This window comes from Anguilla anguilla, chromosome 8, assembly GCF_013347855.1.
Source record: "Anguilla anguilla isolate fAngAng1 chromosome 8, fAngAng1.pri, whole genome shotgun sequence".
Taxonomy (NCBI): Eukaryota; Metazoa; Chordata; class Actinopteri; order Anguilliformes; family Anguillidae; genus Anguilla; species Anguilla anguilla.
The window spans coordinates 39,195,439-39,222,030 of record NC_049208.1 but is presented as its reverse complement, the minus strand read 5'-3'; the positions used below and the strand labels follow the sequence as shown (position 1 = coordinate 39,222,030).

The window sequence follows — 26,592 nt, the reverse complement described above, 5'->3', positions numbered from 1 at the left end:
GATGGCGATGGGGGGGCGGTGGCCGAGCGGAGCGGGGGGAATTTTAACGACGCGCGCCTCTGAACCGCCCCGAATGTCACATTTTCGGTGGCATTTTTAAGGGAAAGGAGAACGGGGGGGGAGACTTCCTGGACGGGGAGACGTGTCGCCGGGGCAGTTCGGCTTCGTCCGTCGATAGGTCACGGCCCCCCCCCCCGTGGGCAGAATCCGTTCTAAATTGGGCAGTTTCTTTTTCAGGGGTGGGGGGGGGGGGGCTGTGGCTCTCGGGTAAATAAATACCATTCTCGACCGGGCGCCTTATTTGCTGCGGGCTCCCGGCGTAGCCGTCAGAGATTGCTGTGGTTCCGTCCGTAATGCCTCATTCTGCCGCTTAATTGGAAACTTGCTGCCATGGCTGGCTGCAGAAGTAATTGGCTGTCTGCGGTGAGGGTGTTGCAGGCGTGTAACGCAATCGAGAGAGAGAGAGAGAGAGAGAGAGAGCACGTGGGAGGGAGAGTGGGAGAGAGACAGACAGACAGACAGACCGACGGACTGCCTCTGCTTCCAGAGTGTGCAAACGGAGACTGGCTGGGATGTTTTCGGGGGGTTAGCCGGTGTCCGTGGTCACCGGGCACCGCTTCTTTGAAGTGGAGGGGATCCGTGGTTTCCGTGAAACAGGATTAGGTCGGCATTAGAGTCCTTTCGCAAGGCCGGTCTCAAAGCGAACGGCTGAGGAACGCATCCCAACCGCGGCTAATCATCCTTCCTTCAGATAGAACCTGTCCAGTTCTCCATTGGGCCGCCTGTACGTTGACACGGACCGCTTATTTCTGTTGTCTTTCCTAAAATTAGGTAGCTGTTGTTGAAATTCAGACGGCCTGTTTGACAGACGCCGAAGCTATCTGCTCTCCGCGTCGTTGTCTCCAGGGAGAAGTGGCGGGGAGGCGAAGCCATGCAAATGAGACTCCTTCAGTTCTGCATAGCTGATTGGCTTCTTAAGTGGCTCTTTCTAATCTGATATCCTTTGAATCTTTTTTTTGTTTTTTTTTGTTCGCTTTCCGTCCCCGAAAACGTTTAGCAGAAAAGATTTAATCTTCCCCGCAGATAATTCGATTCCGTTTCGAGTGCGTAAACGCCGCTTTTGTTTTTTTTTTTAGGTAACGCCGTCCGGGTTGTTCTTTTTCTCCTGCGTTCTGAGGGCCGTGCCGATTAATCCCCAACGATTTCACGGGGGGCCGCAAAAAAAAAAAACACGTTCGCGGTCGGGGCGGCGACGCTCTGTTCGTCTGCTGGTTACGGCGGTCGGCCCCGGCGGACGCGAGCGGAATCGTCTTGGGGGTTTTCGCTCTGCCTGAGAGAACCCTCGCCCTTAGAGAACCGGGCCGTTGGCCGGGAAATTTTTCGGTTGTCGTCGCTTAACGTTTTGCCCGTTCTCAGAACGGAGATTCAGAGCGGCGTCCGCTCGCGCTCTGTTTCTACATGCCTTTCGCCGGTGAACCTGACCGATAGCCGCAGGTTGGCGGCGGCGCCGCTTCCGTTGCTGCCGAACAGATTCCGGGGCTTCGGTTTGCTCCCCGTGCGGAAGCGCCGTTTGGCCTCTGCGGAACTCTCTGAAGGGAAACGATTGGTTCATCACGGCTGTGAAACTGAAGAAACGATTGGCTCGCTGTTGGTCGAACCCGAGAGTAGGGAAGCTGCCCGTCTCGCGGCTGACTGATGCGGCGGGGTGCGTTGCTCAGGCACGCTTTCCTCGTGATCAGAAAGACAGCTTTGCTAGCTTCAGCCTTTCGTAGCTGCTTTGCCACGGTGTGTTCGGTGGTTCTGGTCTCGCTGGACCCCGCCTCTGATGTTAAGTTAGGGTTAGGGTTAGGTTATGTCCTCTGTCGCTGTCGATTCCCCAATTCCCAGACTGCAGATGTTGCGGAGAGAGAGCGCAACGCCCTCGTCAGCCAGTAGGTGGCGCAGCGGGCCCGATCAAACCCGGAGAGCTGCCACGCGTCTCAGGTTTGAGGCCTTGCCAGCCCGTTATCTCCTAGAAGGCACACGTCCTTAATACGTGTGGCAGACTGTGCCTTGCGGACCCTGCTTTAAAACCCCCCCCCCGCCCACCGCTAAGTGAGACGGTGTGTCGAAGGCTTCAGAGTTAGACTCGTCCGCGGCCCGACAGAGAGGCACGCGCTGGTCCTGCCTGTGTCGGGCTGCTGGCGGGGTCTCGGAGGGGAGGCTCGGGGGACCCGTGTGATTAAGCGGACGATAAATGTGTATTTACGGCGCCGTCCTAGCCGCCGCCCAGCGGGACCGTTAAAGGCCGAATCGGGCGCCCCGCGCCGAGAATGATTTCCACCCTCTCTCTCCCTCCCACTTTTTTGTTCCCGTACCAAAAAAATTTTGTTCGCCAGACGGTGACAAGATGTTGGTTCCCGGAACCCTGCTCGGGCCCCTCTCTCCGGCCAGCGCGGCGGCGGAAGCGCGTTCTTCCGCAGAGCGCAGAGAGTCTCCCCCCCGGCTCTGTTTTTCTGACTGTTGACTGCAGATGGCCTCCCTTTCCTTCCGCGGTCCGGGCCCGCTCCCTCCCGGGGGGTAATCAAAGCGGGCGGCGCGGCGGCGTCCTCGTCGGGGGGGTGGGGGGGGGGGGGAGGACGTGCGTTTGCGCAAACCGGGGGGTTGCGAGTTCAAAGCCGAGACGGGACTCTGCTGAGCGCGCGGAACGCGTCGAGCTAACGGAATCTAGCGTAATGCGATTCCTTTAATAGGCTACAGCGGCGTTTAATAACGTGCCTCATTTGTGTTGCGATTGTGTGTTTTCTCCCTGGGGGGTTTCCGTAGATCCGTGTTATTATCGCGCGCTGCAGAGGCGATGTGAATGCCTAACGAGGGGGGGGGGAATTCGCCCAGGGTTTGGCCTCCTAGCGCTCGGCCAGCGCGCCGCTGAATAAATCGCGTCTCTCTCCCCCCCCCCTCTCTCTCCCTCTCTCCCTCTCTCTCTCTCCCTCTCTCCGGAGTCGTGATTTCGGCTGCGGTCTGACCTTTCCCCGCCCTCTGCGGTCTGGAGCGGCCCGGCTGCGCCGCGATGCTAACGGGCCGGACGCGGCGCTTTAGGACGCGGGTGGCCGCGGCTCCCGTTCGGTCAAACGTGCGGAAGGCTCGTTTGCGTTTTTCTCTTTTCGGACCGGTCTTCTGTTTGGACCGGTGCGAAAGGCCGAGCGACCTTCGTTTGAGTCGTACCGCGCGCAGTAGCTATTTCCTCATGGAAAAGTCGAGGTCTAAGCTGCACCAGTGCCAATTATGCCTCTTCTTCAGACGGATGGTTGGGCACTCTGATCACTTTGTTTTGACCTTGTTGTTAATGTGTCAAGTAGAAGGAAAGTTTTACCACTTAGTGTATGTCACTTTTTTCCAAGTATGCCCATTTCTTTTTTTTTCCTTTTAGAAAAACACACTAGAGGTGGACACTTGCAAGAAAAAGTGAAGGCAATACTAGCGGACCATATAAAAAAGACACAACACGTTGCCACTCAGTTCTTTATCCCTCATGTAGTGTAGTTGAACCTGTGACCCACCTAATGAGCGTTTCTATTATCCACCTTAATATATTGTAGTTTGACATACAAAGCAAAGGTTTTGAGACTGACACAGTTTTTTTTTTGTTTTGCCTCTGAACTCCAAGCACATTGGATTTAGCTGTAATTCCTACACAGATCACCCAATAGGGTTGTACAGTCCCTCAAATTAAAGTGGACAGTCTTTAACCTCATATTCATTGTTTCATTTCAAGTCCAATGCGCTGGAGTACGTAGCCAAAGCAAAAAAAAAAAAAAACATTGTGTCACTGTCCCAGTTGTTTTGCATTTAACTATATGTTCAAATAAGGGGTTATTGCGGCATTCGATTTGACTGGTATTAATTTATTTTACACCCCTAGGCCTCGTTCAGTTCTCTTCTCTGATTTGTTGGGTGCTGTTGATTTCCTATAACCTGCAATGAGATCATAATGCAGGCTGTGAAGCAAGCCGAAGTGGCATTATCGCAGTTCCAAATGAACACGCAGGTGCTTTCAGCAGTTAAGTTCGATTAAACCTTCTGTTTCTAACGGTTCGTAACGGCAGCCGTTCCCCACGCCGCTGTTGCAGTTTGTTTGCCTGCAGCTGCGCATCTCGTCGCAGTTTCTCTCTAGAGCGAGCGCTCCTCACGCACTGCCTTGCCGCCAGCCCCGCCAGCCCCGCGTGGGCCCAGCGCTCAGACCGGGCGCCGCTGTGGGCAGCCGGCACGGGGCCACGCTTCCATTACATTGCATTACATTACAGGCATTTAGCAGACGCTCTTATCCAGAGCGACTTACACAACTTTTACATAGCATTTTACATTGTATCCATTTATACAGCTGGATATATACTGAAGCAATGCAGGTTAAGTACCTTGCTCAAGGGTACAACGGCAGTGTCCTTACTTGGGAATCGAACCTGTGACCTTTCGGTTACAAGCCCAGTTCCTTACCCACTGTGCCACACTCCGTCCTTCCGGAACGCTCTTTGACCCGGGGGTGCGGTCTTCTCTCCGCAGGTTTCCAAGAAGGTGGCCGACCTCATCCTGGAGAAGCAGCCCTCCTACGTCAAGGTAAGCGCGCCGTCGGAAGCTGACTTTCACTCGCCTTTTCAGAAGTTGAATGTCTGACACCCCGTTCCGAACGTCTTTCCCTTACAGCAGCGGCGAAGCCCCAAAGCGCGCGGGGCGCGAACGCAAAGAGAATTCTCTCTCTGATTCCCCGCGGTCGGCTTGCGCGAGTAGTTTTGCGAAAGGCGACTCTGTTTCGTGATGGCCTTGAAAGTGTGTTTAGATGAGCATAATATCATAATATCATAATATAAGAGCATAATATCTGCTTAAGATGAGCAGATAACTTGCCTTAGGCAAATCAGTCTTTTTAGTTGGCCTGACGATGTCCCAGCTCACGTGTAACGCCTAACAGTGTCATTGCGATATCAGAAATATTCGGAAGTGATTCCTGTTCGCGCGAGCTCGTGGAAGTCGAGCGCCGGTTTGCCGGTAGCGCGTACTGCCGTGGGACGGCGGGGGCTCTATCCATTATCTGGGACGGTCACGTTCTATTTTCCGGATCAAAGTGGAGGCAGAAGAAAGCCAGTTACCTCCCCCTCTCTCCACAAACTCCCAGCAGCGCTTCCTCTGATCCATAATGGGGTCCCTCTCAACTAGAGATTTTTTTATTTTTTGGAACTTAGCCTTTGGTGGAAAGCCTTTGATCAGGCGCGGGCGGTGCTCTTAATCGTGGAAACTCGGTCTTTTAAAAACTCGATTGGATGGCGGTTAACTCCTGTCTGACCGACCTGTCCTGATTGGTCGCGCTGAGGGGGACCCCGGGGGGCCCGTGTGGTTTTACAGGTGCGTGAGGCCGGGGTGGGGGGGGGGGGGGCTAGCTTCCGCTGCGCTGCTGCGCTCCCCCTGCGTTATCAGCCCAGCTCTCCCTGCCTGCTGCCCACACTGCTGCACACTTCTGCACACTGTGCGGAAGGGGCTGCTGGTAATTAGCCTCGCCCCTCCCCCGGGAGTGCAGCCGCTATGCTACGCTACGGACTGAACATCAGTATGAGGGTTTGCGCATTACCTGTGAGGAGCAGGAGGAGGTTTATTTCATTGTTTCCCTTACCAGTATTGTTGTAATTGTAATGTTCTTTAGTTAAAATGTTTGCGGTACTTTTTTATTTTTATTTAAAACTAGCTGCATGTAAATGATTTGGCAGAATTCACTGTACGCATTTGGTGTCAATAAAGCGTATTGAATTAAAACGGAAGGAGAAGAAAAGATATGTGTCTTGGATGCGGAGAAACCAAGGGCAGCCATCACCTGCAGATTTAAAGTGCGCTGCCTTCGGGAGAGTTACGCACAGCCTCTCTCCAAAGACCGCATTACGGTTTTTCAAAGTGTCAAGCAGGCAGGACGACTAATTGCCTTTCAGCGAACAAGACAGTATTTATTTATTTATTTATTTATTTATTTATTTATATATTTACCGTTTTACCGGGAGCTGATAACGGCAAACGCCTCGGCCGTTTTATTGGCCTGACGTCGTTCGGGGGGGCCGGGGGGTTAAGAGAGTAAGAATTGAATTCTCAAATTAGAAAGAGGCTGCAATATCTCTGGGTCAGTGGCCCGCAACAGTGACGCTGTAATTGAGCCATCTATCAGCCCACACACCAAAGACTGTAAAATATAAATAAATAAAATAGAATAGAATAAAATAAAAATGCGGGCCCCGGATCCGGGCCTCCGTTTTCGATTATTAGCGCCCCCTGGCTTCGTCTGTCAGTTACGGCCGCGGCGTCAGAAACCGGCGGGACCTCGCTGTTTCCGTGGCGAACTCGTCCGCCGGCGGCGTGGCCGCGCTGCTCGCGCCCGCGGTTACGACGACGACTCCGGCGGTCGTCCGCTCGTACCGTCGCGGTAGGGGGCGTCCGCTGCCGTCGTGGCCGTTCCTCATTGGGCGTATTGCGTTCGGACCCCGCCCGCTGCGGCTCCAGTGCTGAGGACGCCGGCGCGTGTAACGTGCAGGGGTCACGCTGCTGCAGTGAATACATCAGCACCAAACGGTCTCCTGCGACTGAACATGGCGGTGACCTTGGTGGAGACATCGCGGTGACCTTGCTTGGTGCCTCAGAAACGCAGCCCATCGCCAATAAGCTGTAAAAGCTGCCACTTCTCTCAGCAGGCTTAATTGCCGGCATGGCGTTTTGTCTCGCGGTTGAACTGCTATTGACAAGTTTTACTGGAGCCGAAAACGATTGAGACCATTCTGATCCTCGCTAATTGTAAGTAGGAAACAGGCTGTACTTCATTAAATTTTGCTTTGTCACTGTTCTTTGTGAAAAATCCATTGCCCAGAACACAGACAATGCGTAAGTCTGCCCAAATACTAATTTTGACGTGGTGTTCTTCAAAAATGGACCCTCTGTGCAATCGTGGGCAGTTTGTGAATTTGTAGCCCTGGGGCAACCCTTTTGCTACACACAGTATGTCTGCGAATGCCTTTCTGCACAAATGTTTGGTGAATATTGAATTTTTTTCTGTGACTTCAAATTGTAGTCATTGTGCGTGTGCGATTCCTGGCTAGTTCTGATCACGGTTTTTGCGTGCTCGCGGTCGGCAGAAGTATTCGGACCGCGGGAGGTGCGTTTGAAGGTCAGCCGCTGTTCACAGGAGTGCGGTGGGAGTGGGAGTGGAGGAGGCAGGCCAGCTCCAGCAAGCTCAGGCCTGCCGCTGAAATGGCACCGCGGCAGATTATTATTATTAGTTTTATAATTAGCCGTTATTATGCTCTTTCATACACACACTCAGCGCTCCCTGTAGACTTTCACTAAGCGTCTTGGCTCTCTGCCCAATCCAGCTGTTAGCATCCCAAGGCCAAATTATTATGGGTTTCATCCGTTGGGATTGCTACAAAGTGGGGGGAAAATGTTAGCTTGCGCTGGAGAGCAGGTCAGAAGAGGAGAGAGCGCTCTGGGTTTAGGAGTGAGAAGGCTCTCTTACAGGGTTGCTATGTCTTGTGTACACTACAGGACATTACAAAAACCCATGTCTCTTGTCAAAAAAAAATAGCTGATATTTCCATTATAGGAAGGCTCACACTAGTTACTTGTAGTCACAGGCCTTGGTCACAGGGGGGTCACCACTTGAGCCTCGCCTGAAGAGTAAATAAAATCAAATCGGCTTGATGTTCTCGCGGGAGTCGCAGACCAGTGTAAGGCCGCATGGGGAGAGCCGCCATTGTGTCACAAATTGAACGGCGGTCGGAGGCGGGCGCGTGCGGTGATCACACAAAGACCGGGCTTTTTCCCCGGGTTTTGCCCAGATCTTGAAAACCGATAAATGTGACAGTGACAAAAAATCCCCTAAAATCCACGTTAGCCGCTGCGTGTCCTGTTCTGAACGTCGGCTTTTGTTTGGCCGCAAGCAGAGGGAGGGACGGTTCTCTGTGAACTCTCCTCACCCCCGTGTTGGCGAGTTCGGTATGTGGTCAGGGGAAACGGTGCTCTAATCCGCCGTCTGGTATTCAGACCGGCGACCGCGGCAGCGACCGCGGCAGGGCACTCGCCGGTCCTCCGCGGGCGGAAGAGCTCTTCTGGGGCGGGGGTTATCGCCGGTGCCCCAGCTGGAGTCGGCGGTGCTGTCCCCCCCCCCCTCCCTGATAAGGGCTCAGCTCGTTTCGAAGACGTCGCCGCGCTGCCTGCCAGACGGAGTCCGGGGGACGAAGAAAGGAAAAATGTCTTCGCCCCTCGTCGCGACGCTTCTCGATAATTAAGCTCGTCGTTGCTACGCGCGCGGGAGGGCGACAGCTCAACCGAGCGTTTCCCGTTTTCAAGTTTTCACGAAACTCACGACGGGATTTTCAGGGGCGTGGCAAGAGAACGTTGTCTGCTATTTCCTTAACGTGACGCGGTTACGATGTCCTCTTTGTGAACGCAGTATCTCTATTCAGGTTGGCTTCACGCATTACCTCAGAACAGCAGGCGCTTTATAACAGTGGTGTCAAACTCGTGCCATGGAGGGCCATGTGTATGCAGGTTTTCATTCCAGCCTCAGATCTTGATTATATAATTAGTTAAATTATTTGCTGAATCAGGGATGCAGGTTTGTGCACAATGGTGACCCGACGTCTATGGTGACCCGCATTGCAACGAGTTTGACACCACTGCTTTATAATAAAGAAACAGCAAAGACGGGGCTAACAGGCCGGCGTTGTACAGAAGCGAGCGTTTTTCTGAGCTCAAGCAGGCGTTATCTTTGTATTTCTTGTGTGAAAACGAGCAAACGGAAAACAAGATGCGCCTGATGAACAGACTCCCTTTTTTCGTGTTTTCTTTGCGACCAGAGAGAGAAACATTGCTTCCGGCATCCCGGGTGCGGGACTCGGTCTGTGACTACAGGATCGAGTCTTTAAAAGGTCTTTAAAAAATGACTTTTTTTGCGCAACGGTGGGCAAACTGAGTTTGTAGCCTTTTGCGGTAGGCCTGTGGCCATGTCCGTCATACCTGCCAATGGCTTTTTCACAAGTAAGTATTTGTTGCGTGCTGAATGTTTTAGCCATTTGAAATCGGTTGTGCATTACCCATTATTTAAAGGGCCAGTGGGATTTAGCATCTCAACACTTTTACAGCTATTATGTTTTATTGCCTATAAATTATAAATTTAAATCATGAAACTTTAATTACTTCTTTACCACTACTTTAACAGGTTGCAGTTATTATTATTATTATTATTATTATTATTATGATGAACAGTACTACTTGTACCACTGCTAGTAATAATGGTTATATTAATAATAAAAAGAAGATGAATGAGATAATTAGTGACACAGTGGTGATAATTAGCCATCGTTTGCTAATATATGCTACAGGCATAGCCAGTTACACATAGTGCTTTTTTAGTAGCTGTGAATTAATTACCCTTCGCATCTCTGTGTCACATGTACCGCGTAGCACCGTGTGTGTTGAATACGTACCCTTTGATTATGAAATGCGACGGATTTTGAAAAGGCTGCACTCTTTCAGGAGCTGGAGCGGGTGACTTCTCTGCAGACCAACCTGCAGCTGGCGGCGGTGATCTGCACCAACGCGAGAAGGTGAGCGCGTGAGAAAAAAACAAAGAAATACGCCGTGTTCAAAACCAGTTCCCTGTATGATAGCAGTGATGTGCTCTTAGGCGCGGCGAATGATTTGAAAGTCAAATAAGAGTGTGTGCGCACATGTATGTTATTTTGTTTGAAGAGCTGTACATACAGTATGGTCTGAATGAGGCCTCTGTTGGTTTCTGGCCTGCCACTCAGATTGGGTTGCCATGTTTGTTGCTATGATGCTACGAGGCTGAAAGACATACTGCAGCACCGGGAGCTTGATAGTGTGCACTCAGTGCTCAGCGTTTAAGGCTTCTGTCACACTCTGCCCCCCCCCCCAGGCAGCTGAGTCTGGCAAAGGAGGGTTTCACCGGAGCCAGCCTGGGGCTCCTGGCCAATCAGAGGAGGAGGCAGCTGCTGACGGGCCTGCTGAAATCGCTGAGGACCATAAAGACCCTGGTACCGCCTCCCTGTCCGCCAGACACGATGAGAGCGCCAATTTCCCGCCGTCACCCAGCTCAGGCGACGGCGGCTGTCACCGCTGTCTGTCACCGCTGTCTGTCACCGCTGTCTGTCGCCGCTGGCGGCGTGCCATGTGTGTTTCATGCCTGATACGCCGTACCGTTTTTATGTGTGAAGCGGCTTTACCGATGACATACATACTGTGATATTTGCAAGTCAGGCTGACATTTAACATGAAATGGTAAATTAGCATTTTTATATAGCGCTTTTATCCGAAGCGCTTTACAATTGATGCCTCTCATTCACCCATTCACACACTCACCAACGGTGAAAGGCTGCCATGCAAGGTACCAGTCAGCTCGTTGGGAGCAATTTGGGGTTAGGTGTCTTGCTCAGGGACACTTCGACACGCCCAGGGCGGGGCATCGAACCGGCAACCCCTCCGAATGCCAGACAACCGCTCTTACCTCCTGAGCTATGTCGCGTCAGCGTCTCAGATTTCCTCACCTGGCTCTGAACTGCGCTCACGATGGTGCGGTGCGTTATTCGCGTTTATAATGGAGTGTAGGGGCGGCGAGTCGAAATTTGAATATTCCTCCTGATGCGGGAAGAAAAAAAATCCAACTGTTTAAATTTTTATTGTACGTGCGCGCTGAAAATCTAACGACGCTCCGCGTTTGAGAAACGTAATCTCCCGTGCCGAGCGACCCCTTTATCGCCGCCGAACAGCCCATCGGGTTTTTGAATCGCGGCTGATTAGGGTTCCGCAGAAAGAGCGCGGATGATGCGCGGGACCAATCATCGCTCGTTGACCGGGATCCTCCTGTGTAGAGAGAGAGAGCGTTTCTCAGCTAGCGAAAAGAAATGCCTCCGCTTTCCAGAAGAGCGCTTTCTTTCTTTCTTCCGGTAGGGCGCGTTGTCAATAAAAAAAAATTGCAGAGCTCCGCTCTAACCTCTTAAGTGGATCGTCTTGTGTTTTTGGGAAATGATCTCTGAAAGGACTGAGCGAACGGAGGCTGCGAAACTGAAACAGAAATGTTTTTCATCCGGATGAAGCCTGTTTTTTTTTTTTTTGCCCTGGTCATTCTTACAGAACGCTGTGGTTAAAATAAAATTTGTCGTTCGGTTAAAATACACGATCTTGACATGTCATTACAGTTCAGCTTTGTTTTTGTTACTTCAGATCTTTGTTACAAACAGTAATACTGTCGGTTAATTGGCTGAATAACAGAGGGGGCGTGAATTAAAGACAGCCTCTGAGAATCAGGCTAATTTTTTGTGCTGACTCACCCAGGCCTATTGCATCTGTACAAAGTTCTGTTCTCAGTGCTGCTCCCGGGCATCTTGTGTGATCTCGATGTCTGGGTTCTGAAACGGATGTCTTAATAACCCTGCATTGTGGTTACACCACTTGAGGACAATTTAATGAAATGCAATTTAACAGAAAAAAATTTGCTTTTGGTTTTCTAGAAATGAAAATCCGCTCTACGCTGTAAAAAATCTCCTTTTTTGTAATGCTTCCCTTTAATGCTTAATTTGTTATTATCGGATTGAGTGGAGGATGTGTATTGATTGCATAATAACTTTGCAAACAATTATTGCTAAAATGCTCTTTTTTCTTGTTTTCCAGCAAAGGACTGATGTGAGATTGAGCGAAATGTTGGAGGTAGGTGCAGCGGTGGAAAATAAAATCCAATCTTGCAGTCGTACCGGTCGCACAATTCAGAAGATGTAACCGGTGACAAATCATTCCCGTTACACAGACTGGAGCCATTCTTTCAAGCGCTCTCAAGTGTTGTGTGCTCAATGCAGTCACAGTAAATTACTTTCACTTTGTTTGGCCAGTGGAATCAGATGTAGTGTATGCCTGATGTATTTTTATGAGCGCGTCGGATGCATTTGCTATCATTTTGTCTGTGTCAGTGACCTCAGTTATTTTGGCAGGTTTTAGCATCACTGCATTTGGTGCGATAAAAAAAGAAAAAAAAAGAAAGAAAAAAAGAATGCCTTTGACCTGAGTCTTGCTGTATTTTGCAGGAGGAAGATTATCCAGGTGCAATACAGTTATGCTTGGAATGCCAAAAAGCCGCCAGCACGTTCAAACACTATAGCTGCATAAGGTATGTGAGGCGCCCTGTGGGAGTCAGCATGCTTGCAGAAGCTTACTGTCTCTTTTCCTCTTTTGTGTGCCGGTAGCCCTAGCAACAGCGGGAATTTGTTGGTGACACAGGAGAGAGCGAGGCCTCTTGAATTCCAAAATGAGCCGAGTTACGGCCCGCTCCCTGATTTGAAGTCGGTTTTCCCATGGGCCAATCAAACTCCCTTTGTTGTAGGGCGAAGGATGTCGATTGGCCCGTGGAAGTGATTGACAGCAGAACCCTGACTGCCCAATCGGGGGTTTGGTAAAGCGACGTGTTCCCGGTCTCGGCTCGGCTCGGCTCGGTCGGCGAACGCGACGGTTCGGATCCCGTCTTCGCGCGGCAGAAGGCGTGGCCTGCTTTTTGCGCGAGGGGACCCGGCGGCCCCGCGTTTCTCAGCCGCTCTGAGCGCGGTGCGGTGAGAAGCTCCGCCCCCCCGCCCCCCCCCCCCCCCCCCCCCCAGGCGCTGGTTCTCCCGGGCGCGCTCCATTAAAACAGCCGGCGGCTGATGGATTGGAGGTTGGAGCTCCAGCGGTTTTAATTTAAAGCCTCGCCGCGCCGCCGGGCCCCCCGAATGCCGTCCTCGCCTGCGCTGCGTTTTTAGATTGACGTTCTCGCCCCCCCCCCAAGGCTCACCAGCTCCACTCGTAGCCCTCTAGCGCGGGCTGTAGAAAGAGGAGCGCGGAGCGCCGGTCGCCCCGGGCGACGCCGTCGCGCGCTGACGGTGGCTCTCGCGCGCTGACGGGGCGATGGGCCTTTGAATCCGGCTAATGGCCCGCTCTTGTTTTCTTCAGGGGCCCGCCCCCGAGGGGAGGCGCCGGGGGGGGGTCGCGCTTCCTGGTAATGCTCTCGGTAAACGACGCCGGCCGGCTTCGCGGCGGCTATCGATTGGCCGAGCTATTACCGGCTGCTGCAGCCGCCGCGCGCAGACTGATTGGCCAGGCTTATCGCTGCTTACAGAGATGTCCTTGCTCGTTGGGGATTAAGTGGAGGGGGAGGGGGGGGGATATAATCACTCAAACCATAGTTTAGTCCAGGGTTGTCAAACTCCACTCCTGGAGGGCCGCAGCGTCTGCTGCTTTTTGGTGCATTTCAGCAGGAGTGATTCATTTCAGTCATTGATTGGCTTAAAGAGACCACACATCTGGTTCCCAAGGCCTTAATTGGCTGCTAATTGAAAGGAAATCACAAATACCCGCAGACACTGTGTGGCCCCTCCAGGACTGGAGGTTGACACCCCTGGTTTAGTCCGTAACTCCCAAGGGCCACATTTTAAGCAAAGGGATGTGTTCTTTAAATCCTTTAAATATTTCAGATTTATTCAGCGACTGTAGGGTTGTAGGTCTTGTTTTTCAGCATGTGCTCTGCTGCGACCACACAGTCTGTACACTCTACCGTGTCCGTGTCCGCGTCAATGTCCACATTTATGTCACTGGTATGTTTTCTAAGCGTCTGAACGTCCAGGATGGATCACAGTCTGGATCAGAGTTGTGATCCTGTGGGTTATTAGCGACAGTTAAAGTAACTGCGCTGTTTTCCGAGTTTCACGATGACAGCGTTGGACCCGCTCTCATATTCCCGCGAACGCTCGCGTGAATCGGTCATAACTAGGAGCGCGGAGCGATACTGCGGCTCGGCGGAGCGGCTTCCTCGGTCAGCCAACGGAAACATTTCCAGAATTTTCTCTGAAAGGCCGCATTAGGAGGCGTATAGAAAACGGCTGGGTCCTCTGCGGTGCGCGCGTGTGTTTTTACGGCCGAGTTTGAGCGCTTGTCGCCGTGGAGCTTTGCCGCGCACCGCGTTCACCTCGAGCCTCTGCAGCCGTGACCTCCGCTCTCGTCGCTGTGTGTGCGCCGCGAAATGGCGCCTCTCCCTTTAAGCTCCGAATCGGTCGTGGAGGAGGATCTCTGCTCGCCGCCCCCCCCCCCCCCCCCCGCCGCCTGAAGTCTTTCGGTTGTCTCACCGGGGTGCGGAGTCTCGGGGAGGGGGGAGGGGGGAAAGCGTGGATCCCGGGATTAGGCACGTTCGCGGGACGGTGTCGGCGAAGCCTGCCTTTCCCCGCCGACCCAGGGGAGAGGAATCGGGTACCAATTATCTCCGGCAGCTATTCAAAGGACAGGCAGAAATTCTCCTCCTCTTCCTCACTAAGATGAAATAACCATGCTTTTGCATGGATCCTGGATCGGTTGCCCGATTATATATTATTGCGATGGTGTATTATATTTCTATTATTCGCGTTTGCGTACGGAAGTCTGTGGCCCCGTTCGTGAGTGAGTGGAATGAACCAGCGGCACTGTGATGATGTATTATTTTTGTATTACTCACGTTTGCGTACGGAAGTCTGTGGCCCTGTCCGTAAGTGAGTGGACTGAACCGGCGGCGTGGGGGTAATTATTCGGGGCTTCGCTGCGGGCGGGACGCGAGGGAGGGTCGGCGAGGGGATCGCTCGGCGCGCTGCGGAGACGCCGCGCTGTTCGGCGCCGCCCCGCCGCACGGAGCGAGGGCTCGGGGCGCTTTAATTACGCTTGGGTGCCCGCCGCTGAGTGCCGCTGATTGGGGGGGTGGCCTCGGACAGCTGCGGGGTGTTTGGCTGGGGGGGGGGGGGACCACGAGCGCGTTTCGGGGATCCCGGGCCGGCCGTTCCCGCCGTTCCTCGGGTAATTACGTCCCCCGCCGAGCGCCGCCTCCTCAAATCGATTCTGAGCGGAGGGGGGGGTGCGGCCGTGCCCTGGAATGAAAGGACGGGCGTCGCCGGTGACTCTCGCCAATTAGGCCTTCGAGAGAGGAGAGGGGACGTATCCTCCTCACAGGCGAGCTCCAGACCCGCGGGCCCCCGCTGATCCCTTCCCTCTTTGAAACTGCGGTGTGGGGGAAGGGGGGCCAGGCTCTGTGGGGTTTTGTTCCTGCAGTATACACGTGAAGTGCTGTATGGCAAACAAGCCCAGCTCAGATCGATAAGCCCACACAACAAAACCTGATTTCTCTGCTCTGCTTTTCCTGATTTCTATCCTCACATGCTCTGGTTTTCCTGATTTCTCTCCTCACCTGCTCTGGCTTTTGGTTGCTCCGTCTCCTAACAAGGGAATGCTATTCTTGCTCAGTGGCCAGCTGAATTCTCCACACCCCAGTACTGACCTCCTCATTCCTCTTGTTTTAGGGACACATTTCCCTGGTCCCTGGGGACAAACGTCCCTGGTCCCTGTTAAATACGGAGAAGCAGCTGTACCGTTCAGGAAGCACGTGCTTGAATTCGCACGGCTTTTCAACGGTGACCGATTTTCATTCAGCGTTCGTCCTGACTGTTCAGAAAAAGAACGAGCGTAACGAAGACAGGCAGAGTGAAAACTGCCCGTAAAAATCACGCAGTAATTATCATTTTATAATTTTCTTTTTTTTGCAACTAAATCTGAAAGCCGCACTTGCGTCGACGCTCGCTCGTAATGCCGATCTCAGCACGTGTAAATCAGAGTCGTTCAAAGCCCCCCGGGGCGGTTCTTCGGATCGGCGGCGGCGTCACGTGACCCGCGGGACGACCCGACCCCGCGGCGCTCCGGCTGTGCGCCCCCCCCGTGTGACCGGTGACTCAGCGCGTCTCTCTCTCCGCCCCCGCAGCTGCTCCAGCGCTCGCTCGGCCCCGTTAATGACCTCCTCTTCTCCGCTCGTTTGAGATGCGCTCCAAGGACCGGCCAGATGCGGGAACCGCCGCGACCTCCCCGCGACCTCCACCGAAGCCCGTCGAGACGCCCGGAGTGGCCGCCGCGCTTTTTGAAATGGCCGTGCCTCTCGGTTTGATTATCCGTCTGTGTTCTCAGACGGGGGGGGGGGGGGGGGGGGGGGGAGGGGCCAGGTCTCGAGCGCACGTGCGAAAGATAGCGTAGAGTGGTTCTCGTTATAATAAGCGCGGAACCCGTGGCGGAAGACATCGGTCTTAGTTTAAGAAGTCTCCCGGGGGGCCGCGGGGCCTGTAAAAGCGACGCTTTGGCGTTGTTAAATGCTAAGAGCGGCGCGTGTTTTTGAGGATCCGCGTACGTGCTCACCTTTGCCCGCGGGAACCTCAGGGACCTTTAATCCAGGGAAGCCCGTTTCTGTGCTGGCACAGCAGCGTACAGAAGCCGCTGCCGTTCTGTGATGTGAACATATCGTTCCGTGCGCCTGCTTTGAAAGTTTTTTTCAGGTGTTGTGGGCGCTTACGAGAAAGTAGAAAATCAAACGGACAAGCGTCTAAAATATGTATTACGTAATAAATACTTTATTTACTCGGATTTATTCTGCCAAACAAATGCCACCAGCCAAGTTTACCGCAGTGTCACCTTAAAGAACATTTTATTTTCACAAGTGGAGTGCATTCATATGATGGGGCTAATGAATTTGTGAAAAGAAAATATTATTAATGTAATATCAGGGAACCAGGGTGGGAAATTAGCACCAGCCAGTCAATTTTATCTTTGGCTGGTGGTTTATCTTTTATCTTTTTAACCACCTATCACTTGGAGGTCCTATTCTATTCTAAATATCTAATTGTCTGGTTAAACAGTTGGCTGGTGCATTTTGGGATGCCCCATGGGAAAAAAAAGTTAGTTTTCTGCCCTGGTGAACCAAGCCCCTTTAATGAATTACACTGTACTGTATAGTGGATGTGACTGAAGTCGCATAGTATTTAGGCATTCTGTATTGTAAGTATGCAGGCCACATAGCAGTTCAGTCCACTTAACAGTGAAATTTGTGCTTTTTACTTAGATGTCAACTGTACAGAATGAAGCTGTACATTCAAAATCTCAAGAAAAAACATTTTCAACATATAAAATTGGCAAATTACTCATGCATACAAAGCACTGTCTGTAAGTAATCTTAGCTCTGACAACTTAAACAAAGCTTTATTCCAAAGTTATGCTGCCTAATGTTTCCTAAATGATTTAATGTAACTTGGCCCTGTGTTTTCATCTTACCATCTGAAGAGAGTGTAGTCAAGTTTATGTGGTAGATGTTAGCTATAGGCCTAGCTAACATTAATTTAGAAACACGGTGTTTGCAAGGTAGCTACAGTAGCCTAGTTAAAAAGTGGTAAACACTAGAAATGGCACAGCGGTCAATTTGACCACTGTGACTAAAACCGTAAACCTGGTGTCATGGCTCCCCCTTTGTGACTTTCCCTAAATATACGTAGTGAACATTTTGATGTAATTTGAATAACAATATTGCATAAGGAAATAAAATTATAAACACTTACATAAATGGCCATGAACGGTCAAATGCTTGCATGTAACGTTGCTGCCAAATGACTCCCCATAGCAACCAGCTGCAGGCCCACAGAACAAGCCCCCTGCAGGATCATTTAACTGTGAGTCATGCATAGGGTTGGGTACCGAAACACAGTAGCCCTATGGCACCAGTTCCCATACGACCAGTACGTACCGTACCGAATTTCAGATTTTGGCACTTTGTTTCGGTGTCGTCTTCACTAACTTTACACTTACTCTGTCTGCTCAGTCAGCGACCGCGAGCAGCGTTATCACGCTAGCTAACTTTTAACTTGGTCAAAATGCCAAAAGCGAAACTGTCTAAATGTGGCTAAAATGTACTTTACCTAAAAGGGTTCAAACAATGGGATGTGCCTTTGCAAGTAAAAAAAGACATTCTTTAATGTCATCATCTGCTCGTTGTTTTAAAGAAGGTAGACTACTTTCTTCGGGCTCAATTTAAGCACCGTACTGTTTCACAAGTATCATTTTAGCACAGGTATTGTCAAAATAAAAATGATACTCATCCCTAGTCATGAAATGATATTATGTGGGATTTGCACGTGAAATAATAGAGAATGCATTTCAGGAATGTGAATTCATTTTCCACAAAGATTATACAGCTGTAAAAGCAATAGTTTTATTTTTTGGCGATTATTCATTAGCAAGCAAGCTAGGTTCCACACAAAACAAAGATGGCGACCACAAAGTTGTCAAAAACGTGTTCTATTGGCTGAAATAGCCTCACATGTGCAATTTCTGTGTCAATTTTGCCTGTATATCCGTGTATCCTGCTATTGGCTACTTTCATCAGACTATTCTGATGAGGTGTTGTTACTGGCTGATTTGGCTAAATGTCCAATGGGGAGAATTGTTAATTGTGGGACTGGAGCATTTGTGATGACGAAATCGGCAGGAAGGAGAAGGAAAACACAAAATAACCCGCATTTGGGGCTTTATCGTGTGGATGTCTGAAGTTGTGTCTGAACTCTGTGTGTGAGGTCAGAAAGTACAGACTTTAATGCTCTTAAGTGCTGAGAGGCTGTGGTCATTGTGGTTATTTCTGTAGGAAAACCTTGAAAAGTGCCAAACTCTCAAGTGCTGTATTATGGGGCACGCCCCACCAAGCCTGGCTGAAGGCATACCTGCCACCCCAATATATGGGCAAAAATTGTGCTCACTTTTTTACATTTCAGGTATTTAGTTAAATATGTACATACATACATATGTGAAGCGTATTAACTTTAAATTTTTGTTAAGTTGGCTTTGATCTTTTTGCTCTCGTTCTGCTTTTGTTGATAAATGTGGCGTTTTTTTTAAATAAATGGAGGGACGCTTCAATAAGGCGTGAAAGCCGGGTTAGGCATCAAAGTTGCTCGCAATCTGTTTCCCCTGTAATTGCTTTCTTTTTATCTGGAGCGAGCGGTTCGTCTTTCGACGGTAATATCGCCCCGGTGACGGACCCTGATTATCTGCGCAGGAGAGCTGCTGTTTGTGGCGGTACATGGCGGCAAGTTAATTACTCCGGGACTCGCTCTCGCAGACGTCAGGCTGCGTCAGTGGGTCCCGTCCCTCGGTCCCTAAATTTCAGAGGAGAATGTTTGCGACTCGAAACGGGGGGGGGGGGGCCCTCAAATTCACGGATCGGCTTACGTGGATTCCTTGAATCAAAGTACCGGCCTGCCTGTTCAATGGGTAACTTGGCTGGGTTTAAAAATGCTTAAAAATGTTATGCTTAGGGTTTTGAAGTTTTATCGTTGTGTTCCCGCCATCTTGAAGGAGAAGGGAGGAAAAAAGGCGGCGCTCCTCGGGGGATGGTGCAGATCTTCCCTCGCGCTGCCGGCAGCATGGCAATCAGAGTGGGAAGTGTCGCGTTATGTTCGGGGAGTCAGCTGAAAAACTCATTAAACCGTGATTACTTTTTTTTTTTTTTTTTACCTCCAAAAGCGGTCTGAGGCCCAGAGCAGTCACGATGCAGCCTGCTTGCCGGCCGAGACAAAATTTTTTGAGCGATTCGTTCAAGCGCCTTCCGTTCCCCGAGAAATTCCGCGTGTGAGTCAACGCCTCTCATCGTCCTCCAATTCCTCCCTCCCCATCCCCCACGCCCCACACCCCCCCAAAAAAAAAAACTCTAAACAAAAAAAAAAAAGAAAAGAAATTGGCCGCAGAGGTGCGTCAGCCTCTCTGAAAATTCAAAGGTGAGGCGGCCACACACCACAGTCACCACCCCCCCAAATCCCGCCCCCCCCGCGCCCCCGCGCCCCCCCTTACCTATTAGAGCTCAGTGGGATGAAGGCGGGCGGCGTGCCGCTGGAGTCGTCCCTCGGCGGCGGGTGTCCTGCTCCCATCGACGGCGTGCCAGGAAGAGCCGCGCTAAGAGCTCTTAATTGGGAAAACGTTGGGCCCCGGGGGGGCCCCCCTGGATTCCCCGCGGGGCGCCTTCCGTCGTCGGAAGTCGCTGGAGTCGAGCGTTCATCAACGGATTCCGTCTGATCTCCCGACGGGGCCCGCGCGACGGCGAAGCTCCTCGTCCTGACGGGCCGCGTCCGTTTCCCGCCGCGCGGCGCCGCTCTGCGCGAGGGCGGCTGCCCGACGGCGGTAATTTGGGTCAACGTGACGCGGTCCTTCGGGAATTAAACGACATCGCGTCGTCTGATTCGCCGATGCGGTCGGCGAGGCCCGGCGAGGTTTCCTTCCCCACAGACGGTCGTCCTGTCGCGGCTCCGGACGTCGTCGGGTGCTGCTCGTTCGTTCCGCGGCGGGCCGCCGCGAAGCCTCGCTCAGTCTGAGCCGCGCGCCGCGGGACAGGAACGGCGGGGGAAGGGGGGGGACGGGGGGGGTTCCGCGCGTTGCGTAAACGATCCCGCGAACTTAACGCCCGTTTCCCCCAGGTTCTTGGAAAGAGCCAGCGCACTTGTTCAGGCCGTGGCGAGCGGCGAGCGGCCCGTGAAGACCGCGCTCGCGGGGCGTTGGCGGTTTCCCCCCCGGGCTCCTGCGGCGACGCGTGTTATTTACATAATACATCACGCTAAACGCCTCTCCGCTGCGTGAGGCCCGAGACTCTCCCTTTCATGTTCTCGTGCATAAGAGAGGACATCATTATTTCCTCGTGTTTTTTGATGTGGGAGAGAAAATTGTGTCCCCCCTTTACCGTGGAACTGACCTTAAAACTGTGCTTTCCCTTCTTCCAGCGAATTGAATTCAAAGCTTCAGGACACTCTGGAACAAATAGAGGTATGCTTTTAGTCTTTGTTTACTGCGGCTGATCACAAACCCTGTATAATTGCGTCATTATTGCCATTATTTGGCATTAAATGGTGCCATTCGCTAGCTCATTAGATTGTTTTTGTGAAATGTATGAAGCGCTGGTTTTGAAGCAGGCACTGGGAATGCATGTCTATGGTGGAAAAATACCCATCAAACCAAGCAGCAAAAACCACACGTGGACATATCATTTGAATACGACCTTATATTTCACCATGGAAATACTGTAATATTTTACCCTACAGGTGCCCGACTGTTTAAAGTTTTGCCGGCAGTGGCTGTTAGTTCCATCACAAATCTGGCTTGTGCCAGACAGTCTGTCTCGCGGGTAGTGCCCGTGCTCTGAATCCCAAAAGGCTCTGTCCTCCTGTGTTCACCGGAGTGGGAGCCACACTCCGCTGAGTGTAATCCCCCAAAACAATGCTGGCCAGCGACCAGTAACTTAGAGTCTGGGGTGTGGTTCAGTGGGAAAGCTGAACTCCTGGATGGCGTGTTTTTTTTGATCACGTATTGCCAACCGTTCATAAGTGAATCCTGTAAGGGCACAACGGCTGGTTTTGAGCTTGTTTCAGTGTACAGACATAGGAAAACCCATTTTCATGAAAACCCATTTTCATGAAGGCCCATTTTCAAGGGCCCATTAATCTAACGTGCATCACACCCCACTGATAACTGAAGCACACACTCGTTCATTTTTTGTTTTGTAATGACCCCAGCTGCCCTTTAAAATCACGGTTAAGTTTATTCTTTTCCCCCTTTCGTATCTCTTCTCTTGCAGTCAAAGATTTCTTTGTAAAAAAAAAAAATAAAATAAAAGTGGGGAAAAAAAGTAACAGAAGACAAACGACCGCCATTATCTCTCCCGCTGAGCGGAGACGTGGCGAGGGAGACGATGGCGATCCCAGCGAGGAAGGCCTCCTCCTTTCTTTTCTTCACTTTTGCTCATTTTCATGTCGATCTCTTCCGCAGGAGCAACTGGACGTGGCCTTGTCGAAGACCTGCAAGCACTTCGACGTCACCCACTACACCAAAGTCCAGCTGGCGTACACGCTGCTGGGGAAGACGCAGGTGAGTGCGTCAGCCAGCTCCCAAGCCAGGCGGTGATTCATCCTCGGGTGACGCCTCCCTGCGGGCCAAGGGAACGTTTGGCCCAGTCACGCCTTGATTGGGGGGGGAGGGTTTTTTTTTGACCCCACCCCCTTTCACCCTTTTTGTCGTGAGATGCGAAAAACGAGCGTTTCCCCAGGAGCGCTTTTCCGGGGCGAGGTGTCGATCCGGAGAAAAAATAACTGGATTCCCGAAGTCCGGAATGTTCTTTTTTTCCGCAGAGGCCCGTTTGGTATTCCTCGCAGGTTCGTCTCCGCTGAGCTGAGCGGGGTGCACCTGCGGGGGCGACTGCGGGGGTGCGACTGAGGGGGGGGGGTCAGTCTGACAGACGGGGAATTGCCCTGCAGTCCCGTCGAATTTGTGTGCCTGCTGCTCGCTGTGTCAGTGTGAGCGTTTGTGTGCTCGCTGCTGGCTGTGGTCAGTGTGAGCGTTTCCTCATTCGCCTTTCTGTAGATGCTGTGAGTTTGTGTGCTCGCTGCTGGCTGTGGTCAGTGTGAGCGTTTCCTCATTCGCCTTTCTGTAGATGCTGTGAGTTTGTGTGCTCGCTGCTGGCTGTGGTCAGTGTGAGCGTTTCCTCATTCGCCTTTCTGTAGATGCTGTGAGTTTGTGTGCTCGCTGCTGGCTGTGGTCAGTGTGAGCGTTTCCTCATTCGCCTTTCTGTAGATGCTGTGAGTTTGTGTGCTCACTGCAGGCTGTGGTCAGTGTGAGCGTTTCCTCATTCGCCTTTGTGCTGTAGACGCTGTGAGTTTGTGTGCTCGCTGCTGGCTGTGGTCAGTGTGAGCGTTTCCTCATTCGCCTTTGTGCTGTAGACGCTGTGAGTTTGTGTGCTCGCTGCTGGCTGTGGTCAGTGTGAGTGTTTCCTCATTCGCCTTTCTGTAGATGCTGTGAGTTTGTGTGCTCGCTGCTGGCTGTGGTCAGTGTGAGTGTTTCCTCATTCGCCTTTCTGTAGACGCTGTGAGTTTGTGTGCTCGCTGCTGGCTGTGGTCAGTGTGAGCGTTTCCTCATTCGCCTTTCTGTAGATGCTGTGAGTTTGTGTGCTCGCTGCTGGCTGTGGTCAGTGTGAGTGTTTCCTCATTCGCCTTTCTGTAGACGCTGTGAGTTTGTGTGCTCGCTGCTGGCTGTGGTCAGTGTGAGCGTTTCCTCATTCGCCTTTCTGTAGATGCTGTGAGTTTGTGTGCTCGCTGCTGGCTGTGGTCAGTGTGAGCGTTTCCTCATTCGCCTTTCTGTAGATGCTGTGAGTTTGTGTGCTCGCTGCTGGCTGTGGTCAGTGTGAGCGTTTCCTCATTCGCCTTTGTGCTGTAGACGCTGTGAGTTTGTGTGCTCGCTGCTGGCTGTGGTCAGTGTGAGCGTTTCCTCATTCGCCTTTCTGTAGACGCTGTGAGTTTGTGTGCTCGCTGCTGGCTGTGGTCAGTGTGAGCGTTTCCTCATTCGCCTTTCTGTAGATGCTGTGAGTTTGTGTGCTCGCTGCTGGCTGTGTTCAGTGCGTAGCCTCTTAACGAACACCTCGTACGTCCACTTACTGAGCGCGCTCAGAGAGTGCTCGCCGCTTCTGTACTGCCCTCGGTATCCAGGGCCCGGAGTCCCTTGCTGCCCAATCGCGATCGGGGTGTAGTGATTTGGGGAGGGGGGTGGGGGGGGGGGGGTGGGGGGTGCTTTTGGGATAGGGGGAAGAGTAGCGTTGTTATTTTCGAGGTGAGCTATTGTTGGTTTCCAGGTTAGGTCCTTGGGGATCAGGGCCTGTCGGCTGCTGGGGGATCTGAGCCTGTGGGATGCTGGGGGATCTGAGCCTGTGGGGTGCTGGAGGAACTGTCGGCTCACGGTCATCACGTCTGGCTCAAGTGTTCCCGTGTCCTGACTGGTGTGGGTCAGAGCGAAGGGAGAATACTGAACATGCGTTGTGCAGTTATAGCACGCTAAAGTGTGTGTGTGTGTGTGTCCATACGTGCGTGTGTGTGTGTGTATGTGCACGTGGGTGTGTGTGTATGTGCGTGTGCATACGTGTGTGTGTGTGCGCGTGTGTGTGCGCGTACGTGAGTGTGCGTGAGTGTGCATACGTGTGGGTGCGTGCGTGTGTGCGTGTGTGTGCTAACGTGTGTGTGTGTGTGCGTACGTGCGTGTGCGTGTGTGTGCATACGTGTGTGTGTGTGTGTGTGGGTGCGTGCGTACGTGCGTGTGTGTGTGTGCTAGCGTGCGTGTGTGTGTGTGTGTGCGTGCGTGTGTGTGTGCGTACGTGCGTGTGCGTGTGTGTGCATACGTGCGTGTTTGCAGCAATCAGGCTGTATCTGATAAGGAGCAGGGTTGAGAAGGGGAGTATCAGGGCTGTGACGAGTGCCCGCAGGCCTACAAGTGCCTGAACAAAGACAGAAACAAAGACTGCGCTGAGCGTTCCTGCGCTCAGTGATTCTGCTTCCGCTGTATCCGAGCCTCGCACACAGACCAGCTTCAGGAACAGCAGCTCCTGTTCGAAAAATATATGACAATGAACCAGAGAGATATCCACCTCTTACGCAGATTCTCTGTGCCAAAAACGCATTTCTTTAATTAAAATGATAAAAGATCTTTACTGTTTTAATTAACTAAGTTAATTTAATTAAAATTTCCACTTTACCCGTGCGGCCTTTTATGTTTTACAACATTCCGATGACGGAACGAGCTTTGAATTTCAAAAAAAATGTTCTACCTTAGTGACATTTAACAAAGAAACCTTTTAAAAGTTCAGAGGGTAGATACGTAGAGAAAAAAAAGAGTCCATTTTAATGCCCGTCCATTTTAATGCATGATCCGCGCTTGGCCCCTTCCTTTCACCGGCTCTTTTGTGCAGATATAGTTTGGGGGAATGATTATTAGCTTCTGCAAAGAGAGGGCTCAGAAAAGCCCGGAAAATCCTCACAGTGCCCACGCGTTTTACATTTGTATTTTAGAGACTGTAGCAGGCACTTTTTTACCAGAGCTTGCATTCTGTGTACATACAACCCATTTATCCAGCTGGGTGTTTACTGGAGCTGTTCGCACGAAGTGCCTGACTCAAGGGTACAGCGGCTGTGCCCTGCCTGGGAAGCGAACCAGCAACCTCGGAGTTTCAGGCCCAGTTGCGCCCACGTTAAGCTGCACCACCCCTCTCTAAAACTGGGAAACAGTTCTGTCTCTGTCTAAAAAACTGGGAAACAACTTGGGTGGGTTGTAAGGCACTTCCTTAAAGTATTTATTTCAAAATGTGTAATAATAATGTGTATTATTATTATTATTATTGTCGTTGTCATTATCATTATTGTTATTATTATTATTTAGTGTTGTAATAACTGCTTGCGTGGGACTGTCTCTTTGCAGACCGCTATGGATCAGCTGCACATGCACTTCACCCAGGCCATCCACAACACGGTGTTCCAGGTGGTGCTGGGATACGTGGAGCTGTGCGCCGGGAACGCGGACACAAAGTTCCAGAAGATGCAGTACAAAGACCTGTGCACGGTGCGTATTACCCAACAACCCCCCCCAACCCCCATCGCGCCGTCTCCCATCGGCCCGGCGCGTGGGCTCCCCCATCACCAGCGCTAAAGCAGGGTGCCGTTTATTTCCGCATTATCCAGAAACGAAATCGGTTTTTGGGGCCGAGGGTTAATGCACAGAAAGGATACCGCGCGGTTCTCAAACGGCTGCCCTCCTCCCTCGCCGCTCGCACCTGCTGGAGAGAGAGTGTTTTTAATTATCCTTGTGCCTGTGTTCCGCTCAGCCTCCCGATTAATAGGTTTTCTAAACTAGCTTACGTTGGGCCGCTCGTGGTGGAAATGCATTTCCTGCGAAGATAGCGAGCGCTCTCGCCCCGGCCGGCCCTTTTCAGCGGCCGACAGCGGTGCATTGTGGGCGAGAAGCGGTCTCGCCGCGCGGCAGGGGTAATTTATCACGCTTATTTCTGATGAATTGAGTCTTGGAGAAGCTCGCAGTTTGCTCATTGTGTCGAGCCCCATTCAGATTCGCCGCCCGAACCCCTGGGCTCGTTTGCATTCGCGGGCCGACGCGCCTCAGTCGGAATACCCGAGCCGTCCTCAGCGAAACCCATTTCAGCCCTTTGTCCCGCAAAGGAAAACAAACAAACAAAAAGAAAAAAAAGGTTTTATTTGAGTTGCCTGTGAAGACCGTTCATCGCTCGCATTGCCTGCACTACTCGCCTTTGCCAGCAGATGGCGCACCCACTGAGGCAAGAGTTTTCTAACGCTTTGAGTTGGGTGGGGGGGGGGGGGGGTTGGGGGGGAACTGCTCCGTGAGGACGGGAGATCGTGAGGTTCGTGTTGGATCAGAGATTACCACCTGGATGCCGAATGGAAAGAGCCAGACCCCGTGACCCTCTGGAGCCGGGTCCTCCGGGTTCCCGGCGCGTGGCAGAGATCAAGGGCTCTGTGTGGTTTCTTAAGCTCGCGCCGAGCGCTTGGAGCGCGTTCTAGAATCTTCCCTTTGTTGGCGGGGGCATTACGTTGAGAAGCGCTTCTCAGAGATTCTCTGTACGTTTCCCCCCCCGACTCCCACGCGCTCCTCTCCCGGGTGCTAGTGAGTCAGGAAACAATCAGGGTAATTGCGGTCTTCCGCGCTTGGCGATTACGCGCCGTACGGGATCCGCGTGCAAATTGAATTAGCGGGGTAAACACGAGGAGGAACCGCGCTCCTCGCTCCTCCTCGCTCCTCCTCGCTCCTCCTCGCTCCTCCTCGCGCCCGCGGGAGCGTCGCCGCGTCTCCGGGCCGTCCCCACGGCTTTTGGCGGCGTCTGATGTCGCTCTCCGGGTCGCACGT

The 26,592-nt window shown here is 52.1% G+C and overlaps 1 protein-coding gene across 1 annotated transcript in view; it reads left to right on the top strand.

The window, feature by feature from the left end:
- Nucleotides 1–26,592, top strand: part of vps50 (VPS50 EARP/GARPII complex subunit) — a 131,498-nt gene that overhangs the window by 13,601 nt on the left and 91,305 nt on the right. Inside the window, exons 5-12 of the mRNA XM_035429341.1 lie at nt 4,540–4,593; nt 9,541–9,611; nt 9,944–10,061; nt 11,695–11,730; nt 12,102–12,184; nt 20,631–20,673; nt 21,673–21,771; nt 25,138–25,278. Of these exons, the coding sequence (XP_035285232.1) occupies nt 4,540–4,593; nt 9,541–9,611; nt 9,944–10,061; nt 11,695–11,730; nt 12,102–12,184; nt 20,631–20,673; nt 21,673–21,771; nt 25,138–25,278 (645 nt within the window). The remainder of the gene's footprint in view (nt 1–4,539; nt 4,594–9,540; nt 9,612–9,943; nt 10,062–11,694; nt 11,731–12,101; nt 12,185–20,630; nt 20,674–21,672; nt 21,772–25,137; nt 25,279–26,592) is intronic.